This window comes from Lycium ferocissimum, chromosome 5 (genome assembly GCF_029784015.1).
Source record: "Lycium ferocissimum isolate CSIRO_LF1 chromosome 5, AGI_CSIRO_Lferr_CH_V1, whole genome shotgun sequence".
In the NCBI taxonomy this organism is placed as follows: domain Eukaryota; kingdom Viridiplantae; phylum Streptophyta; class Magnoliopsida; order Solanales; family Solanaceae; genus Lycium; species Lycium ferocissimum.
In genome coordinates, this window is record NC_081346.1 from 69,018,620 (window position 1) to 69,030,210 (window position 11,591).

Genomic DNA, 11,591 nt, shown 5'->3' on the forward strand with positions numbered 1-11,591 from the left:
ATTGTATTCCTCAAACAACTTCTCTAAGCTTTGCTAAATGTGATGGTAGAAAAATGAATACTTTTTGTTTTTAGAATAAGAATATTATAAGAATCATATTCTTATTCTAAAGGAATAAATGCCAATAGCTTTTGGAATTTTTCCTTCATGTTTTGATGAATGAGACACAAAGCTACTTACTTTTCTTCAATAATGCTCACCACAATCAGATGCCTATAGAAAAATAACCTCTTTTTTCCATTCCTCTTCTCTTGTTTTCTTCTTTTCCTTTATCACATAGCCAAACACACTACTCTTCAAAGCATTCAACGCTTAAACTAAACGAGTCCTCACGAACTAAAAAATCTTAGTAGCCAGATGAAAAGAGGCAATACATGAAAACATGGTTGTGGGAGAGCCATACAAGTGTCGTGCTGCTAGCTGAAGCAGCCAAAATGTTGCACCCCGAATGGCGAAAATCTAGTAGCCAAAAGTATCACTAGTTAACCCAAGTAGCATTGGGCACACGACTATTTGGATTACTCCCGCGTAAATCAACAATGATCAGGACAGATAATTTCTCAGGCTTAAACTGAAATAATAAAAACATAGCCATTATTCAAAAAGGGGCTGCACAGAGTCATGTAGAGAGGAAGCAATTGAAAATTTACCTTAAAAAATTAAAAGAACTTTTACTTCACATAATAACTGTTAATAAAAAGTAAGATCGGTAACCTGGAAAATAAAGTAAGTTAAAATACACTAACAATGCAAAAGAAAATTTGATATTGTCAGTGCATATTTAACTAAGTTAAAATACACTAACAATGCAAAAGAAAATTTGATATTGTTTGTGCATATCTAAGTTAAATCCTAATTAATACTATTAACTAAAGATAAAAGTTTGAAAACCTCTCCACGCAAGATCTGCAAATATCCTGGTCTTTTGTTGGAGGTCCAAAGAGAAAGTAGGGTAACGGATTGAGTTATTATATAAAAGAAAAGTAAGATAAAAGATAAAATAGGATTATTAAATAAAAATAAAGGCAAGATGAGAAGAAAAAGAAAAGGTAACGATGCAATCACACCAAATTGGTTATTACAAAAATTAATACTTTTCATCGTTACGTAACAACAAATTTAACAATACGATACAATAAAATACGCATCAATCAAACTATTGTACTTAAAGTAACATTACATCCAAACAAGTCGTAAGACAACCACATGAGTATTCAGACAAAAAAAAATAGGGAGAGTTGGAGAATATCCACTATTGATCATCATAACAAAAACACTTTCTTTAAAACGTCACAGGGAGTTACCCAAATAGAAACAACATTGTTGGAATTACAGGAAGTGGAATGGGAAAAAAAGTCAAATGGAAAAGAAAACATATGAGGCTATAGATGTAGCTTATCGCTTAGCGATCCATCTGCTATTACAATGGAAATACAAAAAAATGACGGGAAAAAGAATGCATATCAACTTCGAGTATAATAAACAATAAAATAAGTCTCACGCTATACATACTATTTTTTTGATAGGTATCCTTGTTAGTTCCCTTTGCCTTCATCTTCATTCAAGATGCGATTGCGGAAATCATTAACCATGAGAGGAAGCCCTTCTCGCAACGATACTTTTGGTTCCCAGTTTAGTAGCTCCTTTGCTTTGCTAATATCTGGTTTCCTCTTGTGAGGATCATCCGCAGTGTTGGCTCTGAACTCAATCTTGGCACTAGGATCAATCACTTCTTTGACTACCTGTTTCATAAAGTATGTTAGTACTCAAAACTAGATATATAAGTAAATTTGATGCTCTAAGATAACTATATGAAATACAACATATCAACAATTTGATTATATTTCTTTAGCAAGTAGAAAACAACTTGACTTTTGACATTAGACATTCCATCACCTATAATTTTATTTGAAGAGTCGTCTATTCGCTCATTTAGTTAATATATGACTTCCAGAAGACATCCTTTTTTTAGTAACTGTGGTGTCTGGGCAAGTTTGTGCGAACCTCAACTATTTTACCGAAAACCTTCTACCTCTCACCGGCATGAATACATGGTAACTCGGCCTACCAAAGCTTAGGCAAATGGGAAGAAATCGCTTAGTGTTTTTTGACTCTCCTAAGATTTGAACCTTGGTCATCAAGGTTCGCACCCACTTCATTGACCATTATGCCACCCTTGGGTGCCATAAGCATCCATATGTAGTACACTTCATGAATGTATATATAAACAATTGCAAGAGAAAAGAAAATAACATTAATTAGCGCAAATTTAATACTTCAAAATTTAGAACAAAAAAAGAGCCAAGATTCACTCGTCTAACTAAGATTTTCAGCTTACGGTTGAGCAATAACTATGAAAATAAGTATGAGAATTGAACAGGTCAAAACTGTTTATGAATGATGCGAATAACACGGAGATATTCTTCTTACAACTGCATGTAGGAGAGAGCAAACTTTTTATTTCTCAATGAGCAATATTTACCAAAAATTGACTGTTCAAATAGTCTGGACTCTGGAACATATTTGTAGACATGTATACATACATAAAATAACCATGACTTACCCCAGCAAGCTCCAACATGGTGAATTCTCCTGGATTTCCCAAGTTGAAAGGGCCAATATGCTCACCCTCCATGAGGGCCACCAATCCATCAACCTTTCATCACAACAAAGTTAATTTTCTTAAATATATGCAAAACTCAATACAAAGACACCCTATCTTATGAGTATCTACACTTTCTAGAAGCATTAATCAAGTTTATACTTGTGAACATTTTCAATAATACATCAGCAATCAATTAACCTAGTCGCAACTTAGTGGGATCATCTATATGAATCTTCGTCGCCCATTCTGCTCTATTTAGGTGAATTTTGTTCTACTACTAAATAATTTGTCTTTTAAGAAAATCTATGGGTCTTCTAAACTAGAAGTTCTTTAAGCCTCCATTTACCATATACGCACATACAACTCCCCAATCAGAACAAAAAAAGAAAAAGAAAAAAGCTTTTGACAAACATTAGAGCTAATGTAAGTGTAAGAATGAACTGATCAAAACTACTTGGAGGCACCTATATAAATGATTTTGTTCCAAATTATTTTTGACTTATGACTTAGCAGATCAACATTATTTTTGATCGATCATAAGCCTTTTTGAGATAAGTTCCTATCGATGTGATTTTTAGGTTTATCTCGTACCCTTTTTGTTACATCCAATCATATAGCTGTATCTACTGACCGAGCATATGGAGGTGTACGCATGATATTAACTAAATCGTTTCAGGGCGACCTTCTCTCATTTTATATCACCATCTTTCGAATGTTATCATCTCTAATCACATCCAACTTTGCAATTGCATTTCTATCTTAGATATGCTGGTATTTAGATGTCCAAAATTCACTCTCATAGCATTGCTGGCCTTTCACTTTGTTAAGTTTCTTCAGATAGCATAGTACTTCTATAGCACTCCTCTATATTCCAGTCATCTTATTTTAATTATAATAACAACAACAACTACGCCTCAGTCCCAAACAAGTTGGGGTCGGCTAAATGAATGCTCATCTTTTCATTTAAGCTCATACCATATCATCATCACAATAAATAAAATAAAAGTGATAAGTACGTTAAAAATATATATATAAATAATAATAATAAAAATAAAAGTTTTATTCGAGTCTAAAACTTATCCTCAACTAGCTATCACCTATATGGATCTTATGCGGCAAGCAACGCTGAGAAGGTTCGGGCAAGTGACGAGGAGATGCGCGGATGCCCCAGTGCGGAGGTGTGAGAGGTTGGCTATAGAGGCATAAGGATAGGTAGAGGTAGGCCGAAGCAGTATTGGGGAGAGGTGATAAGATAGGACATGGCGCAGTTGCAGCTTACCGAGGACATAACTTTATATAGGAGGTTGTGGGGGACACGGATTAGGGTAGAAGGTTAGTAGGTAGCAGAGCGTTGTCTCGCTCATCCTTCCTTACCAGTAGTCGTATTATTTCTCATGTAATTTCCTGCCCTTCAATTTCTGTTGTTGTTTACTGTCTTTGTTCTTCACTTGACATACAGTTTTGTTGTAGCTACTGCTCTTTTTTCCTATGTGACCTGCTTTGTTATTGCTTTTTCTAAGCCGAGGGTCCATCGAAAACAGCCTCTCTACCTCCAAGGTAGGGGTAAGGTCTGCGTACACTCTATCCAGCCTAGACCCTACTTGTGGGATTTCACTGGGTATGTTGTTGTTTCTTCCAGTGTCCTATCTTTATCTAAGTCTCTGTTTGATACCAAGCATTTGCAGGTCTTTTGACAACTTCCTTCGTGTAATTTTGGGTCTACCCCGTCCCCTTTTAACACCTTCATTCATCGTAGTTTCACACCTACGGACCGGTGCATTTATAGGTGGATGCAAAACATGCCCAAACCATCTCAAGCGACCTTCTCGCATTTTAACTATGTGTTACATTTTTCCCCCGAATGACTGAGCCTAAATGCTCAAAAGCACCAAAATCTCCTATAGTACCGCTTCACCTTTGTTTTTCTAGGAGACTAAACTTGCATTTATTTTTCCTTACTTAAATACTTTCTAGAGTGCTTCGTTATACTTCTAGCTTTTGGTTGACTCTTACAACAAGAATACATTTTCATTTCCTCGAAATCATGAGAAGTGGCAATAAAGGACCACAACCAACGTAAACTATTTATACTCACAAAATCCCACGTTATGCCAGCTCAGCCAGACCAACAAACTTTCAGCATACATAGTTAAACAAGTCCAATTGTTAATGGAAAGCCAACAGGGTTCAAAACGTGATGTGTGCCTAATCCAAACATCACATGGTGAGCTCTCACCACTACACCAACCTCTGAGGGCTATAAGGTCAATTATATATTTATCACAAGAAAAAAAAAAATTAGAAGTCCGCCATATAATTCCAGTCAAAGGATACTCTGTCTCATAACCCCCCCTTTATATTCAGTAAGCATCATGTCATATCTGAAGCCTCTTTTTTTTTTTTTTTTTTTTTTTTTTTTGAGGAAGAACATCATTAGCATCTTTCCAGACATATTTAGGACTTGGACTAATATTTCCCAAACATATGACTGCAGGCCATAGATAATATCAGCATAGCATCAGTGCCTTCTTCCAGATGAATGGAATCTTTCAGTGAGTAGATCATCTCTACAACTCTACAAAGACAATAATTATATGCAATTGACAATTTACCAAAGAAACTTTTGGTTGGGCAACTTTCAAACTTAGTTAGACGAGCAGGAGATAATCCTCTTCATTTTAACTAGCAAAGTGTGTGAATCCTCTTCATTTTAAAAATGGACACGGGTGCGTGTCGGATCCTCCAAAAGTGTGTTTTGAACAGAGCATCATTTTTGGAAGACCACATAGCCGCTGTCCAATAGTGTAGAATTTGCGAAAGAAGAAAAGGCTTCTTTGTATCTCAGTATGTCATTGTAGAAAGATTTCCCTAAAAAGTTCGAAATATAGGCAACATATATTTACATCTCTAAGAAATCAATTCAAGTGTCACTAGCATCCCTATACCAGTAATCAAATTCATTTGAAGTGACTAACACCATCTGCTACCCTTGACCACCTTCAACTAACATAACATCTACGGCAACCTCATGTCCTTATAAACATAAGATAAAGAAAACATGCTAAGGCAGAAACAGGGCATGAGGAAGAGAAGTCATTAAAGATGACGTACCAGATCAGAAACATATTGAAAGCTTCGTGTTTGCTTTCCATCACCATAGACTGTCATTGGTTGATTGCGAATGGCCTGCAAACATAGTTTTAGTATAACAAGAAATACAAACGGACTGTAAAAGGCAAGCTCAGGTTAAACTACATGATATTACAAACTGAGATAACAAACCTGGGCAACGAAGTTGCTGACAACACGTCCATCATCTAGACACATACGAGGTCCATATGTATTGAAAATCCGAGCAATACGCACCTGCAAACAAAGATTCTGAGCTGTAACATTCTGGGTAATCCATGTTGTACATGTAGAACACGCATGTTTCTAGTATTACCACTTACCACTTAGAATCCAATATGACTTTTGCAAGTAGAAAGAGGGACAGCAAATTGCAGATTTAAATTCAGACTGAATCTTATTGAAAATAAGGAAATGACTTGCTATTTTGTTGCACATATTCCATGCTCTCTCATCATCATAATATTCTGGAGTTTGTTGTTTTATATTAAAACATGTAAAATGTAGGAGGCAAGACTCAAACCTTCGACTTACACAGAGTTTGTTCAACTTCTCAAATCAAGAACTAGCAACAGAATAAGTTTCAATTTGAACTTTCCAATTTTTCCTAGAGAAACATTAAAAGGGTAAAAAAAACAATTCACCAGTTTACATGTCTTTTCAACTAAAAAAGGGTAAAAATAATAATTAATTTTGACGGATGGACACATTGATTTTATACCATAAATGCTCCAGCAAGCAATATCACATGTTAACATACAATTCTGAACTGTGTGTAGACAGCTTCCTAGTTTTAGAATAAGTCATTTTACCGATACGTGTTACTGCCCTCCAACTTAAATTTTTCATTTGAGAAGTACCATTCATCATTTACACCGTATATTTATCCTTTTCCACTTGCCATTATCTTCTCTTTTTCAAGAATGTTTCTGCTCCATCTCAAGCAGGGAATAAAATGACTCCCCTTGCTCCCCAATTTGTAAGTACAACCTTTTCTGACATAATAAACGGATCATTGAATCTCCTCATTATAGGTATACACAACCTCTAGTATCCAAAACCTGGTCGTCATTATGCTTTGTGGTATAAAAGCATAAAGAATAGAGGTGAAGAGGAGATAACAACATGCATTCTACTATTCTAGAGTCTAGACCACCAAAACTTTCACCCTACTCTAGGGCATATTAATCGGCATAAGAAGATGATACATCAGTAACAAGTTCTCCAAAAGACACAAAAGCACTCCATTGATCTTCCCAGATCAAAGACGAAAAGTGCAGTAATTCATAGTGCATTTTCTTTGTTCACTTTTTATTTTTTAATTTTTATTTTTTGATAACCGAGGTGTCCAGCCAGCTTGTGCGCACCTCAACTAATTCCACGAAGTACCTGAGACCTCCCACCATCAACAGGTACCAAGTACCTTTGTCCACCAAGGTTAGGATAGATGGTAGAAATCACCTAGTGTTTTAGTCTCCGCTGGGATTTGAACCTGACACCTCATGGTTCTCCTCCAACTTCATTGACCACTAGTCCAGGTGCAATTCATAGTGCATTTTCACTCAGCACTCCAGCCAAAAGATGCTGCATTTAGTTTTTAAAGCACCCAAGATAATTTTGCACAGATAAGCTCCATCAGATGTTATATGTATTTTCTAAAAAGGCAAATCTTCAATACCTCGACACCTGCACCGCGATGGTAATCCATAGTCAAGGTTTCTGCAGTCCGTTTCCCCTCGTCGTAGCAACTCCTAACACCTAGGTGTTTCAAGACGCTCAATAATCATTAAAAATAACTTTTATTATTTCAAAAAAGGAAAAAAAAAAAAACAACAGGATTTGTTAGTTGTCGCACACCTATTGGATTCACATGACCCCAATACGTTTCCTTTTGAGGATGCTCAAGTGGATCACCATAAACCTCACTTGTACTGGTAAGCAAGAACCTCGCACCGATCCTCTTGGCGAGGCCCAACAGGTTAAGGGTGCCCATCACATTTGTCTTGTATTCACAGTTAAGGATCTCAAATGTATCAAAAATTCAGCAAACTAATCAAAGAACTCTCATTTCCATAACATTGAACTAATTATCAAGTTAGCACAAACAAGCACAAAACGAAAAGAGGTATTTATACATAAAACCGATGAATTTAAAAACAATAAGCCAAGACATGATCTAGAAATTGATATAACAGTTCTAACAGGATTATACAAATTCAATAAACAAATCAAAGAACACTCATTCCATTAACATTGAACTAAGTATCATAGACACAAACATAAACAAAAACTAAAAGATATGTTTATACATAAATCTGATGAAATAATATATCAAAAGGATATAATAGTTTTGACAGGATTATACTTGTAATGAACAGGAGAAGCAGGACAAGCCAAATGATAAATCATATCAACTTCCAACAAAATAGGTTCAACAACATCATGTCTAATTAACTCAAATCTTGGATTCCCAAAATGATGTTTCACATTTTCTTTCCTTCCAGTAAAAAAATTATCAATAACAATAACATCATCACCTCTTTTAATTAACTTATCAACTAAATGAGACCCCACAAATCCAGCACCACCAGTTACAACAATTCTCATTCTTTTCCTCATAATACCAACTGGGATCCTGCCAGTAGTACCAAAGTTGAAAACTTTATTATCATTATAATTAGATATTGTTGATAAAGATTCATGATTTAGTGAATTATATGATCTTGGTATTGATGAATTGTGTGAAAGAGTTGGTTGGATTATGAAAAAAGTGGAACCAATTAAAATGCCAATGAGAATGAATAAAAGTCTTTGTTCTTTAAGGAGATAATTGATGGATCTTGGTAGAGATCTTGTTGTGTGTTTGAGTGTCTTTGGTGAGTATGGTGTGTTCATTTGGTGAGAATTTGGTGTTTCTTCATCTCTTCTACTTGACTGTTTGTGCAATTTCATTGCTTTTTTTTTTCTTTTTTCCAAATCAAGAATGATAAAAAATGGAGATTTGGGATTTGTAACTGATGTTTTTTTTGTGTGTGTGTGTGTGTGTGTGTGAATTTTGGGAGTGTTATTAAGGTGAAAGAATTGTTTGGTTATTTATTAATGTAAGAAGATGGAAATGATGTTGAAGTAAGAAGTGTACCTGGTGTTCAGTGTACCATTCATGGGAGACAGAGAGAGATGATGGATTAAATGGGCTGGGCTCCAACATGGGTTAAGTGTAGGCCCAATTGGGTAGATTAGTTATGTTGATTTTGACCAGTACCTTCTTTGGGCCCAACTAATTAGAGTCACGACGAAAATCCTATTTTAAGAAAGTCATTTCTCAAAGAAAGACGACTTCATTTTCGCCGTTAACTTGACAAAATTTGATTAAGAATGGAGGGGGGACTTATCTACCATAATCTAATTAATTTACGCAAATGTCCCTTTTTTAGGCCACTATAAGAGTTATTGTTTTTAAAAATAGTGCAAATGTAGCCCTTCAAAAACGAAGAATTGCATGGTTTTCCCTTCAAATGGGCTGGTTTTTAAGGGCTCTAGGCATAATTTGTGGAATATTATGATATAAAAATATAAACTTATGCCCCGTAAAAAAATCCTTAAGCTTAACTAATCCAGAGTCGTGTCAAAACTCTTAGTTTTGGAGTAAAGCGCTTCCTATAAAAGGCACATGATTCTCGCCATAATTTGGTTGATTTATGCAAATGTCCTTCTTTTAGGTCACCATTTAGATTTTGGCACTATTTTTAAAATTAGTGCAAATGCAGCCCTTTGAAAATTACTCTTCTGGAGACAGAACATTAGATTTTCATCTAACTTTTGTAATAATTCTCAAAATTTTATATTGTAATTTAACATTTTTTCATGAGATTTTTAGTTTGCTCCAAAAAAAAAAAAATTAGACTCCAATCTAAAAACTTCATAAGCTGCAACATAAAAGGAAGTATAACCGACGAAAATTTCACCCATAATCTTCGGTGGCAGATGAGTTACTACATCTTTATCTATTTAATCAACATTTAGCATTGATCAACTCAATTGTACTGTAATAGTTGAGCTAGTTAATTTTATTTTAAATAATTTTCTGCACCAAGAGTAAGATAACTTTTCGGAAAGTACTATTCTTAACACTACTTTAAATATAAACTGTCCAAAATTCTACATGGAAATTCATTAGATGTTTATAATCTGTTTGGCCAAATTTTTTAACTTACTGTTTAACAATATTCATTTATGTATGATTGTATTTAACATTAGCTAGCAATTTATAAATACCAGGAAGTGGAAACCATCAAACCTCCTTTGCTTTTTCCTAAAGACAAAATAATAAAACAAAAATCAATGTGAAGAAAAGCCATACTTGCATATTAAGCTTAGAGCTTTAATAATGATTATAGTGAACTGATTTTGGCCTTCGCCTTTAACCATTGGAAAGGATTAATTAATTTAGAGCCTAGTTTGAGTAGTATTATTTACAAAAATTGAAAGAAAAAGAGATAATAAAGTTTAAAAAAAGTACCGACCACTACTTAACACTACTTTAAATATAAACTTCAAAATTCTACATGGAAATTCATTAGATGTTTATAATCTGTTTGGCCAAATTTTTTAACTTACATTGTTTAACAATATTCATTTATGTATGATTGTATTTAACATTAGCTAGCAATTTATAAATACCAGGAAGTGGAAACCATCAAACCTCCTTTGCTTTTTCCTAAAGACAAAAATCAATGTGAAGAAAAGCCATACTTGCATATTAAGCTTAGAGCTTTAATATGATTATAGTGAACTGATTTTGGCCTTTGCCTTTAACCATTGGAAAGGATTAATTAATTTAGAGCCTAGTTTGAGTAGTATTATTTACAAAAATTGAAAGAAAAAGATATAATAAAGTTTTAAAAAAAGTACCGACCACAGTGGGAGTCGAACCCACGACCTTCTGATCCGAAGTCAGACGCGCTAATCCACTGCGCTATGCGGTCCTTGATGTTATTGTTGCACCTTCTATCTTACTTAAAGTAAGTCTGATGAAAAAAGGTGAAAATAGTCCCTAATGTTTCTATATTAGCGGTTCGGTTTATCGGTTATCATTTTGGAAACATGCAAAACCGATAAGTAAACCAATAAGATATTCATTTTCGGTTAATTGGTTAGCGGTTCTTAATTAACGGTTTGATTTTCGATTTATAACTTATAAGAAAATGCTCCTCTCATTTGTTTTTCTTTCTCTTGTTTTCATTTATTCATAATATAAAATTGATACATTCACTAAATTCTAAGTGCGGGGTCCTACTTGAATTGATAATAGCAAGATTTAAAAAAAAGATCATATAGTTTTCAGGACTTGACTCACCAAACTCAAAACAAAAGAATCAGATTCTTAGCAAACGTCATGAACAATCAAAATTTCGGAAATATGCGGCCAAGGTTCAAATTGAAAGTCTTATCTTCCCTTTCAATATTTGCTCCAGAAGGAAAAAATAAAGCCACTATTATATAATTACGGATAAAAAGGTAAGTTTAATATGATCTTATTAGGTTATCAGTTTAACCATTAACTAAAACCTAAAAATTGGAAACCGTACAGGTAGTCCAATAAAAAGTTTTACTAAACTGTTAAAAAGTTGTTAACCCAATAACCTGATACTGATGAACCAATAGCATTTTTTTCGATTCGATTTATCGGTTAAACTTATTTTTGTACAACCCCTTATAAGTGGTAGGTAGACTTTTAGTCCTGGTGGATGAAATATGTTAACAACATAACCGGGGGAACAAAAGGCCTCAAACCTGATATCTTACGCGGGGCATAGGGTTATGGTCTTGTTACTTTATGTTTCGGAGTCAATTGATC

At 34.4% G+C, this 11,591-nt stretch overlaps 1 protein-coding gene and 1 non-coding gene across 2 annotated transcripts; both read right to left on the reverse strand.

The window, feature by feature from the left end:
* Positions 1 to 1,238: 1,238 nt before the first annotated feature.
* Positions 1,239 to 8,850, reverse strand: LOC132057196 (UDP-glucuronic acid decarboxylase 1-like). The gene is made up of 7 exons (XM_059449678.1): positions 8,073 to 8,850; positions 7,592 to 7,734; positions 7,413 to 7,492; positions 5,888 to 5,971; positions 5,717 to 5,791; positions 2,564 to 2,656; positions 1,239 to 1,742 (listed from the first exon to the last, which is right to left on the reverse strand). The coding sequence occupies exons 1-7, from the start codon at positions 8,684 to 8,686 to the stop codon at positions 1,536 to 1,538; spliced, it is 1,296 nt and encodes a 431-aa protein (XP_059305661.1). The 5' UTR covers positions 8,687 to 8,850; the 3' UTR covers positions 1,239 to 1,535.
* A 1,795-nt stretch (positions 8,851 to 10,645) lies between these two features.
* Positions 10,646 to 10,719, reverse strand: TRNAR-UCG (transfer RNA arginine (anticodon UCG)). The gene has a single exon. It is a non-coding gene; the product is annotated as a tRNA-Arg (tRNA).
* Positions 10,720 to 11,591: the final 872 nt, after the last annotated feature.